Genomic DNA, 24881 nt, shown 5'->3' with positions numbered 1-24881 from the left:
ATCGAGTCCCGCATCGGGCTCCCTGCTTGGCAGGGAGTCTGCTTCGTCCTCTGACCCTATCCCCTCTCATGTGTTCTCTCTCATTCTCTCTCTCTCAAATAAATAAATAAAATCTTTAAAAAAAAAAAACTACTTCTAAGAAATCATTAACATCTGAACATTTGATGTGCCCAATGTTATTACTTGTGGATAAACACTGATTCTATTGACTGTACAGTAGTTAGACTTTATTTTTTAAAAGATTGTATTTATTTGTGAGAGAAAGCACAAGCAGGGGGAGTGGGAGAGGGAGAAGCAGGCTCCCCGCTAAGCAGAGAGCCCGTTGTGGGGCTCCATCCCAGGACCCTGGGATCATGATCTGAGCCAAAGGCAAATGCTTAACTGACTGAGCCACCCAGGCACCCCCAGTGCTTAGTCTTTAAATGATATTAAAGCAGGGAAATTCCACAGAAAGCTTAAGATGACTTACCCATAAGAAACCATGCCTATTCCTGCTCAGCGGGGAGTCTGCTTCTCCCTCTGACCCTCCCCCCTCTCATGTGCTCGCTCGCTCTCTCTCAAATAAATAAAATCTTTAAAAAATTAAAAAAAAAAAAGAAACCATGCCTATTATTGAAGTGGTTATGTCTTCTGTTAGGAAACAGAACAAAGCTTTCCATTCTCCTGTATTTGCCACAAAAGCTATCTGACCCGAAGACAAGACATGACTGTAAGCCTAGTGACATTCCAGATTGATTTCAAGCCTCCTTCAAGAAAGTCCTGCTCAGTCTGGCTCCCAAATTACAGATTGGTGAGTCGTCATTTCAATAATAATAGAACTAGCACCAAATAAGTGCTTCATTTATTTGGCACTGATAGGATAGAAACATTACTCATAAATGAATTTTCAGATAGATGAATTTATATTTTGAAGTGCTGAAAAATTTCTTTTTAAATATTTTTCATGTCTAAAATACTGTCTTATTAAAAAGATTACATGGAACATAATTTACATTTAATTTGACATCATTATGAACATCAGATACCCTATTAGGATGTGCTATGGTGATACTTCCCCTGTGGGGTATAGAGCTATTTACAAAAACACAGTCCCATACTATGTAACTTTTGTTGTATTAGTTAATGGCTTTGTCCTTTATGTGCAAAGACACTTTGGATATGTTAATGGTAATATTCACAGCAGTCCTTCTTGTAAGGCAGATATTATTGTCCTTACTTACAGATGAAGAAATTAAAGTTCATATGCACTAAATTTTCTGAGGCCACAGAAATCTGTGGTGACAGAGCCAGGATTAGATCCGATAGCTCTGATTTCAAAATCTCATGTTGTTCCTACTATATTAAATCAGACATGAATCAAATAGAGCTAGTCACTTCAAAGTGTTCTGGAATGGCTCATCCCGGAGCCTTGGGCTTTTTGTCATGGAAGTTAGCTACATACTCTGACTCATTCTATGCATCTGGATACCCTTCATGCTAGGCATAGGAAACTGGGACTAATGCTGCATGGTTTTTTTTAGGATCATTGTACTTAATTTTACAACTTTATTGAGGAATATTTGATGTGGAATAAATTATACACATTCAGAGAATTTTGATACATGTGAAAACCACCATCATAAGATAATAAATACCCTTCACCCCTCGAGATTTCTTTGTGCCTCTTCATAATCTGCTCCTCTTGCCATCCCTAGGCAACCACTGATCTATTTTCAGCCTTTATAGTTTGCATTTTCTAGAATTTCATATACGTAGAATTATATAATGCTGTTTTAAATGTTAGAGCTTCCGGGGTACCTGGGTGGCTCAGTCGTTAAGCGTCCGCCTTCGGCTCAGGTCATGATCCCAGAGTCCTGGGATTGAGCCCCACATCGGGCTCTCTGCTCAGCGGAAAGCCTGCTTCTCCCTCTCCCACTCCCCCTGCTTGTGTTCCCTCTCTCGCTGTGTCTCTCTCTGTCAAATAAATAAATAAAATCTTAAAAAAAAAAAAATAAATGTTAGAACTTCCTTCTCTTCTTAGGCTGCTCTGGTCACATCATCACCACACATGAGCTGTGTTGCTTTAGGGCAGTCTCCATCTGAGGCTTGGCAAGCCCCCTGCAATTTATGATGCCTCTCCCTCAAACCTTGCTCTGGCTACCACTTCCCTACTCTATTTTAGGTTATCTTTACCTGTTTCCTAAGGCCATGAAAGACCCCAGGAAGTCTTATATTATTCTTTTCCTGCAGCTCCTTGGCTGTGACCTTTCTAGTTTCCTTTCCTCTAAATGAACGCTACAGCCCTGATCCTGATGGGCAGTTCTCTAGTTTGGGCTCCAACCATATGTACTATGCTCCCTGGCAGTCCACAAGGGCAAGTGAGGTTCAGATCCTGCCCCATATAGGTTTCCCAGTGGTAGACTGGCGGATCCTGCTTTTCCCCACTTGTCTGAATGTGTGCGCGCGCGTGTGTGTGTAAGAGAGTGTGTATCGGGAATGCATAGGGTTCTTGCTATATAAAATTGCAAGTATATGTTTTAGCATATTTTTTTTGAAAAATCAACGGCTCAACCCCTTAAAATATTTTGTTTTTACTGTTCAGAGTAGAATCTGTTAACCTTAAAAATAAAACAGCCAGTTATTTCACCAGCAACATGGGTTTATTCAGTAATAACAGAGAATCGCAATTCAGGACATGCAAGCTACAGCAAAACCCTAGGCAAGCCCAGAGAACAAAGGAGAGGAATGCTTTTTCGTAGAGGAAAGGGAGCAGTTGGGAGGGGCTGTTATAAACAAAAAGTCCATTGGAGTGAACTGGGAGTTTGCAGTGTGGTGGCTTCTCATTGATTGAGTTGTGACAGTGTCTCACTGGCTGGGCTGCCGTGTCTAGGAGAAAATCCTCCCCCTGCTTCGCTAGTAAAGCATAGGCTTCCTCCTATTTGGCCCAGGGCTGGGCTGCAAAGAGTGGCATGGCATGAGAACTCCCCCTTCTGGCCTTGCAACTCCATTTAAATGAGGTTTCCTTTACTCAGTTTCACAAACCGAATACAAAATGATATTTGCTCCAAAATTTCATTATTTCTGAGTTGTCAGTCTTTTTTTTTTTTTTTTTTTTAAGATTTCATTTATTTATTTGAGAGAGAGAGAATGAGAGACAGAGAGCATGAGAAGGAGGAAGGTCAGAGGGAGAAGCAGACTCCCTGCCGAGCAAGGAGCCCAATGCGGAACTCGATCCCGGGACTCCAGGATCATGACCTGAGCCAAAGGCAGTCGCTTAACCAACTGAGCCACCCAGGCGCCAGAGTTGTCAGTCTTTTTATAACATGACAGAGGTCATGTTATTAAAAAAGTTATTTCAGTCTCATCTAAATAATTTCAAACTAATTCATATCTGAAATGTGTGTTATTTCATCTTTCATATCCTTAATCTCAGCTCGGACTATTGTTAAATTAGATATTTTTTCATTTAAGAAAGCAATTTCTTTCTCTCTTTGTAGTAAGTCAGCAACCAATCTCCCAATGCGTAGTGTTAAATCATTTACCAATGGTTCCAAACGGGAGAAGTCCTTCTTTAGATTATACACCTTTGGTTTTAGATCATTTGCAAAAGTCACTGTCTTCATAACTTTAGCTCTGTCACTTTCTAAGCTTAAAAACCTATCTGTGTGCTTGTTGAAATCATTCTTTAGCTCTGAAAGTATCTTCTTAACAGAGATAATTCTTTGTGAATTTTCAGACGCTGTCTTTCGGAGCACTGCTGTTCGGTCAATGCTACTCGAGAGAAGATCACCTATGTTTTTTACTGTATCTTTTTCTACTTTTTCTATTTTATTTTCTAATTCTTGCGCAGAATCTGTCAATGATGTTACATCAGTTACTAAACCTGAAATACGTCGTATATCTGTTTTTACAGTTGTAATCTTGAGACTAACATCTTTTGCCATAGAAGTTGTACTTTGATCTACTTTTGTCACATCTTGAGAAAGAGTTGTCAAATTGTTGTTCAATATATTCTGTTTTTCAATTATCCTGTTGGACCAAGTTTTCACCTCATAAATTTCCTCCTGTAGACGCTTTAGATGAGCAATTATTTGAAAAGACTTCCACTGTTCCATGATAGCTTCAGACTTCTGACACTATAAGAAAATATAACACCATAATAATTAAATTGATTAAGAGCTTAATATATAAAATTCAAGTTGAATTTTGAACTATAACTTTACCATTCTGGAAAACATGGTAAAAGATGTATCAAGTGACTAATGATTAAGAAGGAAAACATGAAGGACATTTCATAAAATGTCACTGGAAAGAGCATTTTTCAGCTATTTTTATATTATCAGTCCTCTGTACAGGGGCAAAATGAGCTAAATGAGAGACAGTGAGGTATTTTTTCTTGCTGGAGAAGAGAGGAGGGAGCCTCCTCTAGATGAGCTTTGGTAGATTTGTGGGGGTCAAACAAGGCAACATAATTTTTGAAACACAAGTTTGTTTGTAGCTATTTCTAGTGCTAGAATGAAGGGACCAATGTTCAAGACTCCATGTGTATATGCTTTATTGTCCTATTACTTTTAAAGATTTTATCTTTAAGTAACCTCCACACCTAATGTGGGATTTGAATTTATAACCCAGAGATCAAGAGTCGCATGCTCTACCGACTGAGCCAGCCAGGTGCCCCTGTGTATTTCTCCATGAGACCCTGAATAATTCAATTAACTGATTCTTAAGTTCCTACTATGTTAGGCATACCAAGTGTGAGGGATATAAAGATGAGTACAGCTTGGGTTGTGACCTCAACTCAGTTTAGTAGTTTAGTAGAGAAGACAGATATGTAAAAAACAAAGCAATCAACAAAAAAACTTATCTTCAAAATTCTAAAATCTTATGATTCCAAATACAAGTGGTTCTCAACTTTTGTATATTTCCATGCCATCCTCCTTCCTTACCATCCACCTGTAAATTGTCATTTTGGTTTAACCTCTATACATTAGTTGATGAACATTTTTTTTCCTCTTCCCATCCAACCCCTAGTTGATGAACATTTTGAGCCACACAACTACCTGACGGTATTTCAAGTTATTTTCATTGTTTGTGGTAATGTTTGTGTGCACATGTGTGTGTCTGTGTTTAAATAGCAGTGTCAGAGAAGTTGAATATTTTGTTGTTTTTGAATATTTAAAATTTTTTGCAAGTTTTTATTTAAATTCTAGTTAGTTAACCTTTCACAACGTGGCCATTTTCCTCCCTCTAGATGTGCAGTTTGTTCTCTCAGCGTTCAGAATGATTTGATATTTATCTGGCTGTGTTCCAGGGATGAGGTAAGCATAGGGTCCCCCTACTACTCCACTATCTTAATTCCTCCTCCCAAATATTTGAACTTTTATTGCATTGTGTCATCAGTTAATAAAATTAAGAGGGAAAGGAAAAAAATTAAAGTGTGGATTATAGTGATAATAGTATATATATATGAGATATAATCTCATAATACAAAACTGAAAATTATAACAGGAATTGTCAGGTAAAACTAGTAAACTTCAATCAGAAGATTAACTGAAGACTATGGATTCAGCTCAGCTACGGAGGAAAAAAAATTAAAGGACATATGTAAAATATATTGTCAAAGCCTATGTCGAAAGACAGATATACATAGTGATTACACTGAAAGAGGGGGTCTGCTTCATAATGTGTAAGTCAGTCATATGACTTTCACACATTTAACTTTCAACTCATTTTTCAGGAAAGCATTGTTTTATTATTTATTTATTTACTTATTTATTTTAAAGATTTTATTTATTTATTTTTTCCTTTAAGATTTTATTTATTCATTTGAGACACAGATACAGAGAGAGAGCATGAGCAGGGGGAGAGACAGAGAGAGAGGGAGAAGCAGGCTACCCGCTGAGCCAGAAGCCAGATGCAGGGCTCGATCCCAGGACCCTGGGATCAGGACCTGAGCTGAAGGCAGATGCTTAACCATCTGAGCCACCAAGGTGCCCCTATTTATTTATTTTAGAGGGGGGAGGAGGGCAGAGGGAGAGGAAGAAAAAGTCTTTTAAAAAAATTTTTTTTATTGTTATGTTTAATCACCATATATTACATCATTAGTTTTTGATGTAGTGTTCCATGATTCATTGTGCATAACACCCAGTGCTCCATGCAATACGTGGCCTCTTTAATACCCATCACCAGGCTAACCCATCCTCCCACCCCCTCCCCTCTAGAACCCTCAGTTTGTTTTTCAGAGTCCATCATCTCTCATGGTTCGTCTCCCCCTCCAATTTCCCCCCCTTCATAGAAAGAAAGAGTCTTAAGCAGACTCCACTGAGTGCAGAGCGGGAAGCAGGGCTTGATCCCACGCCCCTGAGATCACGACCTGAGCTGAAAACCAAGAGTCAGATGTTTAACCAACTATGTCACCCAGGAACCCTGGAAAGCATTGTTTTAAAGTGGAGATTGTCTATAACTGTGTACTAATAATCAAAACTAGTTGGATCCTCCGTTTATAAGGATATATCAAGAGGATATAAAACTAAGTGAAATAAGTCAGAGAAAGACAAATACCATATGATTTCACTCATATGTGGAATTTAAGAAACAAGACAAAGAGAAAAAAAGAGAGACAAAGAACCAAACTCTTAAATATAGAGAACAAACTGGTGGTTGCCAGAGGGGAGGTGGGTGGGTGGGGATGGGTGAAACAGGTGAAGGGGATTAATCATGATGAGCACTGAATAATGCATAGAACTGTTGCATCATTATATTGTACACCTGAAACTAATACAACACGGTGTGTTAATTATATATGAATTAAAAAAACCAAAATTTTGTTTTTAGAAAACCCTAAGCAACTAATTGGATCCAACAATGTTTACTGGGCCTGTATGTGCTAGTATGATCAAGAACAGTCTCTGCTTTTAAGGAGTTTGTAGTTTAGTTTGGGAATAAATACATTATTTGAAATAAGAAAACAAATGGGTGCCTGGGTGGCTCAGTCAGTTAAGCGTCTGACTCTTGATTTTGGCTCAGGTCATGGTCTCTGGGTCCTGGGATTGAGCCCCAAAGTTGGGCTCTGTGCTCAGTGGGGAGTCTGCTTGAGGATGCTTTCTCCTTTTCCCTTTGCCCCTCCCCCCACTCATACTCTCTCTCAAATAAATAAATGTTAAAAAATAAATAAATAAAATCAGAAAACAAGGAATTAATATGCAGGCTGAAAACCAGTTTTACAAAATAAGATCTACAATTTCATCTAAAGACATCAAGTTTTATTTCTAAAATAATTGTGTATTTCAATGTTTTTTATGAATTACCGTTATAAAATTGCATTTGCCTGGTTTATTGAGCTAATCTTTTGAGATTATTTTGATAACATTAACATGGTTTTATATAATGCAAATAAAAATTTAATGTGTTCAGAATATTATTTTAATGACAGCTTAAAAAAGGAGTAACAATATAGCTGCAAAAAAATGACAAGCTGAAATGAAGCAGAACAGTTATCTCAAAGTAGTAATTCCTTCTCTTTCCCCATTATATATGTTTGATTCCAAAATATATTTTAGGATTTTTCTTCTCAGGTTTATGCTACATTAATTATTGGTGGGGGGAGGTAGCCCCAAATGTTTTTTGGTAGAGAAGTTAGACTGTTAAAATGTTATTATAGGTATGACATTAAAGAGTAACCACAGGGGTGCCTGGGTGGCTCACTTGGTTAAGTTTCTGACTTTGGATCAGGTCAGGTCATGGGTCCTGGGATCAAGCCCTACAGCGGGGCTACCCGCTCAGCGGGAAGTCTGCTTATCCCTCTTTCTCTACCCCTCCCCCACTAGCACGCACGCAATGATAAATAGAAAAAAAAGGGTAACCACAAACAGGAAGGAAATCAAGTAGTGATTTCAAAAGCATGTTTTATTTTTAAGGGAAAGGTTTTGCAAGTGTATTTGTTGAAACAGAGACTCCACAGGGTGAAGGAAGTAGATGGCTTATTTCATCTAATTCACTATTAGGTTATTGTTTATTAATGTATCTACTCTGGTAGAGTAAATGTAGCCTAACAGTATTACACAGTTAAGACTCCTCAGAAAGAACTTACTTTATTCTTAGAAGGATCAGATCATTAAGAAACAGCTAGTAAGGCTCTCTGTTTCACTTGGTAGCTTAAAAGCAATTTATCATGAACTTGTATTGATATTTACTAAAATATTTATGAATATAGTGTAGGAATAGTCTTGAAATTGTTTCACGAAATACTATTTTTTAAAAAAGATTTTATTTTATTTTTTAAAATTTTATTTATTTATTTGAGAGAGAGAGAGCAGGAACACAAGCAGGGGGAGTGGGAGACGGAGAAGCAAGCTTCCCACCGAGCAGGGAGGCCGATGTGGGGCTCTCATGACACAACCCGAAGGCAGATGCTTAACGACTGAGGCACCCAGGCACCCCTAAAAAAGATTTTATTTATTTGACACAGAGAGAGAGCACAAGCAGGGGGAGCAGCAGAGGGAGAGGGAGAAGCAAGCAAGCTCCCTGCTGAGAAGGGAGCCCAAAGTGGGGCTCAGTCTCAGGACCCTGGGATCATGACCTGAGCCAAAGGCAGATGTTTAACTGACTGAGCCACCCAGGCGCCCCTCACGGAATTATTTTTAAAAATTACTTAGGGCTTGTTTAAACTATTTGCCTAGAATGGACAGAAGTGTTGGAGAGTCCACCCATAGCTCAAAAGATTTTTACTAAATTCCTATCATTTATACAAGGTACTAAGCTAGATGCTGTCCTATAATATTAAATATTGCTGGGTCTACAAGTAGAACAACATGGTTCAAAGGGAATGATTTCTGGATCCAACTGGCTTTCCAAAAACTTTGCTAAAGGTTCTTTGATCTTTGTAACTAAAGGACCTGGAAATTTTATTAATCTCTGAAATTAAAAACCATATAAAGCCAGAAGGGGTCTTAGAGAGTTTTTGATACCATTTCCTCATTTTACAAATTAAAAAACTGAGCCCCAAGATAAAATGTTCAAGAACACACAGTGGCAAAGCCTAGATTAGAAGATTCTGGTCTAAGGCTCTTTCTCCACCATTGCTTTCCCACCATTCCCTAAACATTTATTGGTTCCTTCTTATGCCCAAGCCCCAAATAATTTTAGGTCATAGTTAGAACTTTTGGGTGACTTACAGTCTCGTTTAATGGTAACATGGTAGTGGACACATTTGGCTGAATTACAATTTTTTTAATTCTCAAGATGGTTCTATTGATGGTGGATTTCTTGTGATTTTCTCCCCCTAGTTGAATAGTAGCAGATTGCATTGTATAGTGGGAGGTCAGTGGCCTCTGGAGTTGGACAGACATAGCAGTGTGATTGCAAGTTTCCTAACCTTGCTAAGCCTCAATTTCCTCTTTTTTTTTTTAAGGGGGAGGGGCGGGGGTCAGGCTTTAAGTTCTTCCTTTTTTTTTTTTTTTTTTTTTAAATTTTATTTATTTATTTTGACAGAGGGAACATAAGCAGGGGGAGTGGGAGAGGGAGAAGCAGGCTTCCCGCTGAGCAGGGAGCCCGATGCGGGGCTCGATCCCAAGGCCCTGGGATCATGACCTGAGCTGAAGGCAGACACTTAACGACTGAGCCATCCAGGCGCCCCTCAATTTCCTCATTTTTAAAATGGGTGTCATGGCTAGCAAAGTTGTAGTGTGAAGCAGGGATACTACAGGTCATTGTAGGTACTCAATACACAGAGCTGTTACTGTGATGATGATGAATGCAGACTTCCTAGCAATGTTTCACACATAATAGGCTCCAATGCTAATTCTCTCCTCCCCTGCTGTGAAAGCTGGGATGGAGCATTTCGATTTGTATTAAGTTAATAGTTCATAGCTGAACTGAAAAAAACAGATGCTGGGTAAATTTGCAGAGCTTTTGCCAACTGTGCACCTAAGTATATAGAGAAATGAATCTTTTTTCATGTGCTTGGTGAATTTGCAGCATCATTTTTTGAAAATTTTTTTATAATCATCATTAATGACATATTAAGCTTTGATCAAGATTATAGATTCATAGAAAGGTCTGTAATCAGGTTGAGATTAAAAATAATGCCATTAACTTTGTATCTTACCAGTTTTCTATGAAACCATAAGGCTAATAAATCAACATTTTTTATTATAAAATATAAAAATACACTTAGTCAACAGCTTCTAATCATTAGGCAAAATTTAAGGAAATATTACTATAAATATATTTTTAAACTTTGCATCCAAAAGTTAAAAAAAATTAGGTGTTTATTTTGTAAAAGTGATTTATTTATACTAAATTTAAAATATGGAGCCAGTAGTACTCTATCAGAAAATAATTGATATATTATCAATTACAAAGATACAAAATTGTGTCTTAAAATACGGTAATCTTCCTTAAAGGAAAGACTAACAATGTAATTTAATATTTGATACACAGGGAAGTTTTTGAAATTTCAAGTATCTGTGTTATATAAACGAATGTAAGAAAGAGAGGAAGACAAATTAGGTACATCTAAATCTGTCTACTGACAATTTTTCATAGGAAAACCTCTGAGTAAAGGAAAATATACGCATGTACATAATATGTATATACATATACACAATAGTTTTCTCATGGAATACTTGTAGAAGGGTAGTTTTTGTTTCCCTTGTAACTGTCACTATAGAACACAGTGGTCACCTGGTTTCCATTTATTTTCTGTAGCGACTACTATGGTATATACAAGTTAATAATAATGTTGTATCAAATCTGGTGATAGGCCAAACAAACTACGAGAGATCACATCTGCCATGACGGGATGGAGGTTGAAACAACAAAGTTCTAGTGGACTTTAGAATCTATTTTATTGGCATTAAAACAAAGACAAACAAATACAATTTTGTCAGTGCACACAGACAAGAACTTAGACATTCAGACGTCAAGGAATTTAATGTTAAGATTCCAGAAATTAATGATATGCTCTTTAATAGTAGCATTCTTTCAGGCTTATTTTTATTACCCATGGCTGTCTACCAGAGGCCCTCCTAACCCAAAAGTAGAACTTGTTTGGGATTTTTCAAAAAATGTGCAAATTTACATAATAAAACTACCTGTCTACAATTGACTGCTTTCAAGTTCTTTGTGTTTAATTCCACTGATATTACATTATAAAACTGGGACTACAGTTGGTTATTGGCAAGAAGACACAAGTAGGAACAGTACTTCCATATGCGGTTGACTCAGTTTTCAACACCAAGTTTGGACACTCTTGATACATCAGTTACCAATAAAAGTTTTATGTGTTTCCCGACCCTGCACATTTCCAATTATCATTATTGGAAAAATCTGACTAGATCTCCCCTTAATCACATCTCAGTATGTCCACATCTTATTCCTTATGACTTCATTATATGATTTAGAGTAAAATCAAATCATCATGTAAAACAAATTTGTCTGGGTAATTAGTTTGGGAACTCTTTAAAACAATGACATATGTTTAATTACCACAGTTATCATAATTTTTCAATATGCTGCTTTTTCCTCTTTGAAATAGGCCACAGGTGTATTGGTATTTTTTTACTGTAGATAGAATAATTTATCTAGGGATCATGTGTCTAGCAAACTCAAGAGTTTGTAACACAGTTAGAACCTTAAAAAAAAAAAGCCCAGGTATACAAAGATACTCCAAAAGTCCATACTTCATACACAATTCATAGGTAAAACTTTCAATAAGAACATATTTAGTCCTTTTTTTTAATTAAAAAAATGTTTAAAGTAATCTCTATGCTCAACATGGGGCTCAAACTCATGACTGCGAAATCAAGAGTCAGGCACACCCATATTTACTCATATTTAAAAATTCTTACAAGTATCTGTAATACACTTTAGAACCTTAATAAAAAGTAAAAATGTTTGCCAGGCTCCACAGTTTTCAAAAAGTACGTATTGATTCACAGCAAAGCACCTCATGCTTTCCTTTGGTAATGTTATTTTTCATTTTAGACAAAATTCCTATGAACTTGGTGGTCTGGATCTTAGCCTGCAGTAAATTACAAAGTAGTGCAGAACTGGTTAGGCAGGCACAGTACCTACCAACCAACCTGACAGTAATGGGCCAATAGGTCACATCTTTAGGTGACAGAAAACGTCTAAGAAATAGACATAAGGTTTGAAAAAATAGCAAACTAGGTCGTTTTGTGAGAAGGGAAACCCTCCTCAATAGCTTCTAGAGGTGTTAACATGTTTGGGTCCAATATAATAGGTGAAATTCATAATAATGTCCATTACTTATCAGAAAAAACATTTAAAATATTAAGTATATTGCTTTAAAAAGGTGGGGATATATTTTGGAAATATTTCTATTTAAAATGCCTAAAATGAAATAAATTTTATTGCTTAAACAGATAAGCTTTCATTATCTGGATAATCCATGTGTGTGGATATGTCACTTACTTGCCAGTAATGTAGGATAAAGTGAGGCATATCAAAATAACACAAAAACATGGAACTAATAAGTTTATATATAACAATATGGTCATCAGAATAAATGTGGTGCATTTAAAAGTCACTATCAGTTCCTTTACTTTCTAGATTATATTCTTCTAAAGTGCCCTTTTCTCTTGTACTTGAATATACCATAAAATCATGAACTTTTCCTTTCAGAACATCCAGTTCATTTTGCATCTTTAATATGCTATTATCATACTGAATTCCTTCAAGGGTTTTCTGCATCTCCATTATTTCAGATACTGCTTTCAGCATATCATCTTCCATATTAAACATCTGAGTAGTTAAGTCTTCCATTTTTTTTTCTGTCCCTATCAGATCCTGAGAGACTCTGAGAACAGAACGAATAGCACTCTCAATTGTTGGCAAATGTGTCTTGCATTCTTCAACTTTGGGTTCATAGCTGGAAAGTTTATTAGCCAGGTCTTCATCTCTGGCAAAGAGAGCATGCTGTTCTTCTTCCAGCTTTTCCACTGCTTTTGTATCAGTGCCAAGCTGCTCCTCTACTCGTAGAAGATCCTCTTCTTCTTGTCTTTTTACTGTTCTAATATTTCTTAGTGTGCTTTCTTCCAAATCTTTTAGCCTTTCAGTGAGCAATTTTATTTCTTGTTCAGCTGAGTTAATTTGGACAGTAACTTGAGAATGTATGTGTTTTGATTCTGATTTGAAAATGTCTGTATTAACATTCATTTCTTCTAGGCTTCTTTTCCAGAAATCTGAAACATTCTGGAATTTCTCATTAAGACTTTGCATCTTTTGGGTGAGCAACTCTTCACTATTTTGGATGTCACGCATGATACTTTGGAGGCTGGATACTTCTTGCTCAAACTGGGTCACCAAAGACATGGATGATGTAGCTTCCTGCAGGATACTTTCAGTAGACTCAAGCTGCATTTGTAACACAAAACAATTCCCAAGGCTACTTAATAAGTTTTTTTTTTTAAGAGAGAGAGAGAGCATGAGCGAGCAAGGGGAGAGGGGCAAAGGGAGAGGGAGAGAGAGAGTCCATACTGGGCGTGGAGCCTGACATGGGGCTTGATCTCATGACCCTGAGATCATGACCTGAGCCAAAATCAAGAGTCGGACACTTAACCAACTGAGCCACCCTTAATAACTTTTATATTAGGGAAATACACTTTAATAAGCACAGGCCCAGTTCAAATTCTGAAGATGTCTAAAATATCCAAGTATATCAGAACCATAATGACAAAAACATTCATGACTTTAGTAGTTGTTTTAACAGATTTAAAAACAAATATAATAGATTAGCACTATGGGAGAAAAACACACACCTGAATTTATAAACCTAAATATTTGTACATTTTCATGGAGGGACATTCAAGAGAGAAATGTTGAAGAAGTCTGAAGTATATCACATTTCCTTCTTTTCTTACTCCAATGGAAAGCAACTTAGTTGTCATTCTTATAGTTATTTGGCTTTTGTAGAAACTATAACTGAGTTAATAAAATCTGTTAAGTTTCCTAAATTATCTGATTCTGGAAGAGTTTCTGCCTGAAAATTTCTTGACTGACCTCTTACAAGTAAGGTACCAGAATCAGATCTTAAAGATATAACAAAGGCAGAAATGAATAAAAGTCCAGTTTAGTGAGGTAACTCACATCAAATAGTAACATGTGCTAAATATCTGTAAATTGTGGTAAGCTCCTGACATTTCCTCATATATGTCCAGAATACAGGAGGCTGTGGACCTCTTTTAGCTTATACTCACACACAGATAACAGCCTCAGAGACTACAGGAAGCCCTAGAATGATCGTTAACTTATTAAATGTTTGCAGCATTGTGTTGAAGGCATAATACTGTACAAGACATGGTTCTGCCCTTAAGCAGCTTAGTTTAACTGGGGAGAAAGCCAAGTCTACATGTGTTATGATGGGGAAGAGCTATGGAAGCACTTACATGGGGCACCCAAACCAGACTTCAAGGATCAAGGAAAATATTCTAGAAGTATTATCTAATATCTGCTTCTAGTTAGCTTCTTTTCTAAATCATCCTACCACACTACAGCCAGATGAAGCTTTTAAAAACTGCTATGCACATCATGGTACGACATTAAAAAACCCACGATGTTTCCTAATACTTCTAGGATGAAGTCCCAAATTTATCTCTTTATATGCTATTTTTTCCTCGTTGCTTAGCTCAGTTCTGTCTTTCCTTCAAGGCTCAGAGCAGATCTCAGCTCCTCAGTGCAGCATTCTTCCATAGCCCAAACTCCTGGAGCACCTATCGTGTTGTGTATTTGACACCTATTTGGCACTCAGCACACAAAATTAGAGAAGTTTTGACCTTGTGCTAGCCACTAGATGTGAAAATAGGGACATAATATAGTTCCTGGCTTCATAATTTGACAAAGGAGACAGCATTTTGGATCTTTTACATTACATATTCTGGAGTCCCACTAAGATTTATTGATTATCCTCTGTTCCATTATTAGGCACTAAGGATATAGAGATAAAGACAGAATGTTTGCTTAAAGAGCAGAAAAGGAGGCAAATTAATAACAACAAAAACTCACAAATTTACTATTTGTGTCATGATAGAATTAGTATGCAGAGAATGGATGCTCTGAGGAGAGATCAGTAGTCTGGAGCAGAATGAGGAAAGGCTTAGAAGTGACTCTGAAATCTGACTCTTGAACAGACTGATGTTACTAGTCAGGTGAGGATATGAGAGATTCTAAATTCCTTAGGGGAAGAGACCATGTCTTATGCCTTTTGTAGCTCCCATATCTTAGGGTATAAAAAACATGTTTGTTGACATTTAGGAAGAAGAATGGCCTTAATCTTCTGGGCCCACCCCAACCAAGACCTGAAGCAATCCCAGGTGATAGAAACAATGTGTAACAGTACTAATATAATAAGCCACTGTGAAACCTTACTTAAAAATTATTTTTAGGGGTACCTGGCTGGCTCAGTCGATAGAGCATGCAACTCTTGATCTTTGGGGCTGTAAGTTTAAGCCCCACACTGGGTGTAGAGATTACTTAAAAATAAAATCTTTAAAAAAATTATCTTTAATGTACACATGTAGCTATTATACAAGATCCTTTAGAAATCAGTTCTGAGAAATATTTGGACATCAGTAATACTGTTAAGTTTAATTGTCTTATTATCAGCTTTTTGAAGAGGTAAGCTTATCTTCATCTAAGGTAATTTCCTGTTTAGGCTGTTCACCAGAGCATCACTGTAATCTGGAGGCAGTATACCCCAGGAGACCCCAAATATAAGATCAGATCAACTTTTCAAAATAGTAAAGGTCTCAAGATTGAATCTGAAAATATACAGTGACTAGTATGCTACAATAATTTGCATTTAAGGGCTGTCAATATATCCTAAGTTTTTTCATTTTTTTTTAAAAAGAGCTTCATACCATAAATTTATTTCTGTTCAAAGTTTTCAAAAAGTTTGCATATATATTGTATCACATCTGAGCCTTATAAAAATCTTGTTATTCTCACTTAATAAATGATGAAATAGAGGCTAAGAGAAGTTATTTTTTCAAGTTCACACAGGTGTGATGAGAGCCCACATCTAGTTGTTTTCCCCTCCTACTGATTATGCTGGCCTTTAGGACCAGCTTTGCGAAAGGGCAGCTATTGTTGAATTAGTCCGAGGGAAGACTGGGAGAGAAAGAGCTTTGCAAAGACTAAATATTTCTTGGATAATGATGATATTTTAAAAATCTGCCTCAAAAAACATTTTAATTGCCACCAAATTTTTCATTTAAAAAGGACGTCTTTCTTCAAAATTTGTTTTCAACAGCTTTTAAGTATGTGGAGTTTCTATCTCCTGGGATTTATTTTTCTACAACTCTGTTCCCTCTGATTAGAGGAGCCCCTAACAAGTATAACCAGATTCCAACTTGAGCCCTATGTCAAAATACCATTATGCAGCATTATGTAGCTTCTTCCCAAGGCCCCTGGGCTCACCCTCTGTGGAATCCCCTGGCACGTGTGAGGAATGCATAATTTTCATCTATGGTTTTTCTCTTCTGGGGGATTGATTATATACTAATTCTCTGCATGAGGCCACAGGAACTCAGACCCTCTATTTAATTTTCCTGTTTTTGAAAATCCCTGCTCACCTTGGTGCCGAGCACAAATCCTTGTCTACCTTATGACATGAGTAAATGTTTAGTGAATGAATAAATGAACAAAGGAGGCATGTTTCCCAATGATAGCTTGGTTCCTGGTAGCCAGACAATTCCTGCATGATGCCTTATTGATTGCAGAACCATGGTAGTTAAAAATTTGTTATGTCTCACATTTCTAAGAATTCCAGTAATAATGCATCTGCATTTGCAGCTTGAAGAAACACAACATACACATGGATTTTAATTTTCATTTGGCTACAAAATCAATATTTATTTTTAGGTTAGTCATTCTTATATGCAGAAGTATACAAATTTACCAACTAGAAAGTAAAAAAAAAAAAACCTGATAGTCTTTGCCTAGCAAGTGCTGTTCCTATTCTAATTTTATACGTAAAGACCAATCATATTTTCAGTGCTCTAGACATTTGATATTTAAATAGAAAATTGGAGTCATATCATTATAAACAGTAACATTTGCTATATTAAAACAACCCTGTCGTTTCAAAATAATCTGAGTCTAAATTGGATTGAAGGGAGAAATGTACAAAACCACTGAGAGTTAAAACAGTAATCGTCTAACAGGCAGGAAAAAGGAAGTTATAAACTGGGGTAGAAGGGTGGTAGAAGGGAAGAAAAATGGGGAAATCTACCCAAATAAGTCAATTAATAATTAATTACCTTTTCTGAAATTAAACTGATTTTACTTTGAAGTCCTTGGAACTTGTTCGTTTCTATTTTCAGTAACTGGTATTGGCTTTCCACCTTTGCAAACTTTTCCGACTGCTGAAATACAAACCTGGAAAGAAAAAAAAAATCACTACCTCCTAATTCATATCCATTTAAGTTTGAATTGTAAAGGAACATTTTATAATTCTGATAAGGACAACATAAATTCTGGTATGAGTAGTGACAGCTTTTAGTAGTTTATTTCAACAAATTAATAGAAAGTGAAACTCTATCCTGTTCAAGTCCCAGTCCAGTGAGTGAGATGGTATGATAGTTGTATGCACAAGAAATATTTTGGAGGAAGAAATGACGAGTTATCTAGAATAAGATATGGGATCTCTACTATTTTTCTCAAGGCCATATTTGGGCAATATCTAGAAAATAAGTGTTTTCATACTGAAATGTAGAAGGCAAGAGTTACCCATATAAAAAAGTATTTTTAAATTAAAATGTAGGAGAGAAATAAAGCAGTGGAATGGAAGAGAGAGATGAGGACTAGAAGTTGAAAAATAACAAGTCAAAACTACGAAAACAGGAGTCATTGTCAAAGTAGCAACAGAACACACATGCAATGCTGGCTGTATAATCTCTACAATTGGTTATACTCAATATACGAGTCATATGGGTGTACTTTATTTTTTTCATATAGGTGTACTTTAGATGCCACTCTAAAATTGGAGTATATTCTTCATCCGATAAGTAGTAAAGGTTGTAGAAGCATAAAAAAGTTATCCCAATCTTAAAAACAATAAATAGACTTTCGTTTGTATAGGACGAAATAAGCAAATGCAGAAGAAATGCTTTGGATCTAATGATTTTGGTTCATCTACTTTTTAAAAAAAATTTATTTATTTGGGAGAGAGACAGAGAGAGCATGAGCAGGGGAGAGAGGCAGAGGCAGAGGCAGAGGCAGAGGGAGAAGCAGAGGCAGAGGGAGAAGCAGACTCCCTGCTGAGCCAGGAGCCTGACATGGGGCTCCATCCCAGGACCCTGGGATCATGACCCAAGCTGAAGGCAGATGCTTAACTGAGCCACCCAGGTGCCCCTTGGTTCATCTACTTCTTTTTTTTTTTTTAAGATTTTATTTATTTATTTGACACACAGAGAGAGAGCACAAGCAGGGGGAGCGGCAGGCAGAGGGAGAAGCAGACTCCCCGCTGAGCGGGGAGCCCGATGCTGGACTCGATCCTAGGACCCTGAGATCATGACCTGAGCCGAAGGCAGATGCTTAACCGACTGAGCCACCCAGGCGCCTGGTTCATGTACTTTTTTTTTTTTTTTTTAAAGATTTTATTTATTTATTTGAGACAGAGAGAATGAGAGAGAGAGAGCACATGAGAGGGGAGAGGGTCAGAGGGAGAAGCAGACTCCCCGCCGAGCAGGGAGCCCGATGCGGGACTCGATCCCGGGACTCCAGGATCATGACCTGAGCCGAAGGCAGTCGCTTAACCAACTGAGCCACCCAGGCGCCCTGGTTCATGTACTTTTGACTCAATTCTTTGGGCTCAGAAAAAGCAGCAGTTGAAATTCTTCTTGTATTTATTGAGTCATCAAAAAGTGGTGGGGCAGAACCCTAAGAAGAGAGTGCTTAAATCATAGTACATAGACCAGTGGTTCAAAAGCTTTGCTGCATATTGGAGTCACTTGTCTGCTTTTAAAATAAAGTCTAGTGCCTGGGTCCCACCCACAGAAATTCTGACTTATGTGGTTTAGGCTGTGATTTGGATATTGGAAATCTTAAAAGCTCCCCAGATTATCTGAGTACTCAGTCAAGCTGAGAAGCACTGATTGATAGTGTTTTATGAAACTGACTTCCACTGAAAGACAAACATTTAAAGATCGCAAAACTCAAAGGAGAAATGAAAGACTTCTAAGCTTTGTGTATCACTGCAAATGATGCTTCAAATTCATAAATGTTATTAGGCTAACTTGCTATAAAACTGTCCAAAACTAAAAAGGACTTTTTGCTTTTTGAACAATGTTTACAATATTGGATAAAATAAGTTTTTTTTTTTTTTAAAGATTTTATTTTTGACAGAGAGAGAGTGTACAAGCAGGGGAAGCAGCAGGCAGAGGGAGAGGGAGAAGCAGGCTCCCCGCCGAGCAGGAGCCCGATGTGGGGCTTGACCCCAGGACCCCGGGATCATGACCCGAGCTGAAGGCAGATGCCCAACCGTCTGAACCACCCAGGCGCCCCGGATAATATAAGTTCTTTTAAAAAATATTTTATGTATTTATTTTAGAGATAGAGAGCCTGAGTGGGGGGAAGGATCAGAGAGACAGGGAGAAGCAGACTCCTAGCTGAGCGCAAAGCCCAACATGGGGCTTGATCCCATGACCCTAAGATCATGACCTGAGCCGAAATCAAGAATCAGACGCCTAAACGACTGAGCCAGGCGGCCCATAAAATAAGCTTCTTTTGATGATGGCTAGTGTCTGTCCTATGAGATAACAGTGAATTAAGTAAGCCCAGGTTACATAACTAGCATAGACTGACTTTTCTCCTATGTGCTAATATGACTTTTAAATAACATTTCTGGTTATTAGAAAATGCCATTATTCTAATTTTCAAAGATGAATGTGTAGACTTAATTCTTTTTTATATTGGCTGTTTCATTCTTGGATTTTAAGAGATTCTTTTCAGAGTATAGGCTTATCTGAGATCATCAGACAGAAACCAAGGATGTCGAACACCCTAAAGAAAGAAGTCTAATTTCAGAGATTAGTTTTATCACTCATTACTCCAGTGTTACCTCTGGGATTTATCCTGTAGATCAGAATGTTTATTCAGAATAAAACTGTTATTATAAGAATCTTTTTGTAAAGGTTGATCCACTACTATAACACATTATAGCACTTTCCATTTTATTAAATATTTTAATGTCTATTTCTGGACTTCTCTTCAAAATTCAAATAGTTAAGCAAAACCTTGACCTTGAAGAAAACTATGTCATGCTAGTGCAAATATCATCTCTGATGATAATTTGTAGGTTTTTTTCATGGTTAGCTTCTCAACAAAATAAAAAAAAAGATTCACCATTACTACATATGAATAATAAGAAAAATATATAAGAAAAAACAAGCATAGAGGTGCCTGGGTGGCTCAGTTGGTTAAGCGTCTGCCTTCGGCTCAGGTCATGATCCCAGGGTCCTGAGATAGAGCCCTACGTGGTCAGGCTCTCTGCTCAGTGGGGAGCCTGCTTCTCCCCTTCCCTCTCCCTCTCTCTCTGCCTGCTTGTGCTCACTCTCTCTGTCAAATAAATAAATAAAATCTTAAAAAAAAAAAAAGAAAAAACAAGCATAAAGTTGACTCTGCTAGTAATGAAAAAAATGAAAAGCAGTTTGTATGTGCTGAATTAAAACACATTCATTTTCTTTTTCTTTTTCTTTTAAAGATTTTATTTATTTGTTTGAGAGAGAGAGACACAGCGAGAGAGGGAACACAAGCAGGGGGAGTGGGAGAGGGAGAAGCAGGCCCCCCGCGGAGCAGGGAGCCCGATGCGGGACTTGATCCCAGGACTCTGGGATCATGACCTGAGCCGAAGGCAGACGCTTAACGACTGAGCCACCCAGGCGCCCCATTTTATTTTTCACTTAGATGTGCCAGGCACCATTCTAAAATGATTTGTAAATATTAACTCTGTTAACATTAAGGAAGAGGATGATTTTCTAGAAGTCAATGTTGACAGAAGGTAACTTCATTCCTGAAAAACTAAATTTTTTGAAATTGGCATCCAGGTTAGTGTCCAAAGTGCTTTGTTCCCTTTTTATGAGTCAGAGGTATATATATATATATACATTTTTTTTTAAGTAGGTTCCACACCAGCATGGAGCCCAACATGGGGCCTAAACTCACAACTCTGAGATTGAGACCGGAGCTGAGATTAAAAGTCAGATGTAGGGTGCCCCGGTGGCTCAGTCGGTTAAGCATCTGCCTTCAGCTCAGGTCATGATCCCAGCATCCTGGGATCAAGTCCCGCATCAGGCTCATTGCTCAGTGGGGAGCCTGCTTCTCTCTCTGCCTGCTGTTCCCCCTGCTTGTGTTCCCTCTCTCTGACAAATAAGTGAATAAAATCTAAAAATAAAAAAGTTAGATGTTTAACCAATCAGAGGCATATTCTAACAGAAGTTAAAGGCCCCCTTATTCCCTGTCTTCCTCAGTTTAGATGAGACAGACAGGGTCTGCTAAGGGCTATAGCTTCTAGTTAGAAAAGGACTATAAATAGTTCTGGACTAGGGATTTTTATTTCTAGGGTTTTGGCCTCTTAGATTAGTATCAAATGGAGGTAGCATATCATACTGGGTAAGAGTACGGAACTGAGCAACTTTGGCTTTGCCATTTACTAGCTGTATAATCATCTTGGGCAAGTTATTTATCTTTGCTACAGTTTCCTCATCTGTAAAGTGGGAATAATAATAATACTTCATAGGGTTGTTGTAGAGATTAAATAGGTTCAAATTTATGCAGTTAGGGTACCACACATCAGTTACTCTTTTTAAGTACCTTGGCCATTTCTTTCAGACTGCTTTGTGCAGCTGCTTTTCCATCCCTCTATAGTTCGTTCCAAACCTATAGTGGTATAAAGGATCAGGTTTTCCTCCTGCTTACACCTGATGGAAGCCCCAGGCCTGTCCACCTTTGAAACCAGTGTTGAGCTTATAGCAAATCAAGGATGGAATGGACAGATTAGACCACTTACAGTTCAGAGCCCAACCTGGGGCTTGATCCCACAACCCTGAGATCATGACATAAGCTGAAATCAAGAGTTGGACGCTTAACTGACAACCACCCAGGCGCCCCCATAGATTTGTATTAGTGTTTTCCCAGAACAGTAACTAAATTATTGAAAAGCTGAACATTCTGTGATGTAATTTATCTCTTATGAATATCAATCTTTGGATAATTGAGAATTAGTAAATTTAATAACTAAAACCAGTTTACTACGTTCCAGAGAGAAGCAACATATACAGACGATCTTCAACTTATAATGGTTTGACTTAGATTTTTGACTTTATGATGGTATGTAAGTGATAGGAGCTCAGTAGAAACTGTACTTTGAATTTTGACCTTTTCCTAGAGTAGCAGTGAGATCCTGATCCTCTTCTTGGTCGGATCCTCTCCCCTGATGCTGGGCAGTGCCTGCAGCAGCAGCTCCCTGTGATTAAGTGACCATGATTCACTTATAACCAATCTGTATCTAACAAGCATTCTGTTTTTTTACTTTCAGTACAGTATTCAGTAAATTACGTAAGATATTCAATACTTTCTTGTAAAATAGGCTTGTTAGATGACTTCGCTCAACTGTCTGCTAATGTTAAGTGTTCTGAACACATTTAAGATAGGTTAGGCTAAGCTATGATGTTTGGTAGATGAGGTGTATTAAATGCATTTTTGACTTATGATATTTTCAGCTTACAATGGGTTTACTGGGAAGTAACCCCATCCTAAGTCAAGGAAGATCTGTATCTTTTAGCCTATTAGCTCTATTACTGAGTAACTTTCTCAGTATAAAAGGGTTTTTATTTCCCTAACGAAGGTCATGCATTTTAAGACATAAGAGCAGTTTATTTACAAGAGTAAATTTATTAAAAAGGGTAAATTCATTCTTTTAAGATCAAAATCAAAATGTTACATAAACAAAATGCCATATTACTAACATGAACATCCTTTTTTTGAAGAGAACATTCATTTATTTTTTAAAGATTTTTATTTATTTGACAGAGAGAGAGAGCACAAGCAGGGGGAGCAGCAGGCAGAGGGAGAAGGAGAAGCAGGCTCCCAGCTGAGCAGGAAGCCTGATGTGGGGCTCGATCCCAGAACCCTGGGATCATGACCTGAGCCGAAGGCAGATCCCTAACAACTGAGCCACCCAGGCATCCCTTGAAGCGAACATTTAATAACATCTACTTTATTGTAACAAATGTTTTATTAATTTCAACTCAGGATGAGTTACCAGTAGAGTACAATTCAAAATTTATTACAATCAAAAATGGTCTACACTAAAGGAAGTCCAGGGTCCCTCCTCTATTACTCTTGAAGATGAATAACTATCTTCTAAATACTTTAAAAATCGGTGAAAAGTGGAGGTAAATTCTAATTTAAAGCACGAGTCTTGTTATTAAGATGAAGTAGGTTATTCCTAAAGAAAATGATTGGGGAAAATAAAATTACTAAGTTGGTTTTAAGGTTTTTTCTTTCTTTCTTTTTTCAAAGATTTTATTTTTGAGAGAGAGAGAGCGCCCGCGAGCGAAAGCACAACCGGGGCGATGGACCGGGGAGCCCACGCAGGCCTCCATCCCAGGACCCCAGGATCATGACCTGAGCCGAAGGCAGACGCTTGACTGACTGAGGCACCAGGCACCCCTTACGGTTATTTCTAATACTAATTTTTTTTTCTATAAGAACAATGTTTTGCTATTTGCTTGGTTTAAAATTTGGTTTAAAAACTATGGATGTTCAGTTTCAGGTGAACACAAATGCTACACTTTTGTCATTTTACAGTACTAAAATTCAATCTGTAACTTAGGAAGACACTTTAAATTCATAACGCATGAACGAGGATGGAAATATGAGAAATCCTCAAACTCTGATATTGTCATACTGAGATATGCCCTGAGATCATACCGAATGATTTAAAGACCGCCAACGTTGCCATTAGGCATTTATGGGGTGAGGGTGGGGCAACTGTGTCCAAGGCAAATGTGCAGCGGACAGGAAATGGGTTACGAAAACGGAAAAGCTTCGGACGTGTAGCAGGCGCTTAATAAAGTTTGGTCAAATCCGCATCTCAAGAAATGGCTGACTCGTTCCCAGACCCGAGTCTCAACTCCAGTTGAGTGATCGGGGCACACTACTAATACAAAAGAAAAATGAGTTGTAAGAAAGAGCGAAAAAAAAAAAAAGGGCTGTCCCTTTTTTGGGGTCAAGGCAGAGGAACAGAAGCCGCAGGTCTGGGGTTGGGAGGTTAGCGGGATGCCGAGCCGGGCGAGGCCCGGAGAAGAGTGGGGCGACCGCGGGAGGCCGGACACAGGGCCCGGGCGGCCTCGCGTCCACTTACCAGGCCAGGCCCAGGCACGTCCCCAGCGACAGCAGGCTCACGCCGGTCCGGGGGTCCGCCCAGCCCCCGCCTCCACCGCCCCGGGCCTCGGGGCTCTTCCCGCCGTCGCTCCGCTTCCCCGGCTCCGAGGGGGCTCCCTTGGGTCCCGACTTCTTCCGGCTCTTCACCTCCGACATGTCTGAGGACGCGACAAGCCCCGGGCGCCTTCTTCACCCTGGGGGGTCGGGACTGGGCCTCCTCAGCCTCCGCGGGACGCCTCAGCCGTGACCGCGCCCCCTCCTGGACTTGGCACCGCCCACAAACTCGCCCCCTCTTCTCCCGGCCGTTCTCTCTGCTTCAGAGCGTCCCCCAGCCACCCGCCCTCTAGTTCCTCCAGCAGAGGCACCTGGCGAACCTCCTCTCCCTTTCCATTAAAGCCGCAAACTTGAGGAAATCGTGGCTTCCCGGCGCGCGCGGATCGCCGGGCAGCGAGGGGGCGGGGAAAGGTAGCGCGCGCCACGTGGAGCGCGCCGCCGCC

The 24881-nt window shown here is 38.5% G+C and overlaps 1 protein-coding gene across 2 annotated transcripts; it reads right to left on the bottom strand.

Moving 5' to 3' along the window:
* Window positions 1-3123: 3123 nt before the first annotated feature.
* IKBIP (IKBKB interacting protein) lies at window positions 3124-24867 on the bottom strand. 2 transcript variants are annotated; one of them, XM_034987778.1, is made up of 3 exons: window positions 24365-24857; window positions 17259-17376; window positions 3124-4115 (listed from the first exon to the last, which is right to left on the bottom strand). In XM_034987778.1, exons 1-3 carry the CDS (start codon window positions 24538-24540, stop codon window positions 3360-3362), a joined length of 1050 nt encoding a protein of 349 aa, XP_034843669.1. In that variant the 5' UTR covers window positions 24541-24857; the 3' UTR covers window positions 3124-3359. The 2 variants fall into 2 exon arrangements, with proteins under 2 accessions (XP_034843669.1, XP_034843668.1); XM_034987777.1 differs by lacking the exon at window positions 3124-4115 and adding an exon at window positions 10808-13356 and having other exon boundaries at window positions 24365-24867.
* Window positions 24868-24881: the final 14 nt, after the last annotated feature.

This window comes from Mirounga leonina, unplaced genomic scaffold (assembly GCF_011800145.1).
Source record: "Mirounga leonina isolate KUSES-001 unplaced genomic scaffold, KU_Mleo_1.0 Mir_418, whole genome shotgun sequence".
In the NCBI taxonomy this organism is placed as follows: domain Eukaryota; kingdom Metazoa; phylum Chordata; class Mammalia; order Carnivora; family Phocidae; genus Mirounga; species Mirounga leonina.
Note: the sequence above shows the minus strand (reverse complement) of the source record. Positions and strands in the feature narration are given on the sequence as shown.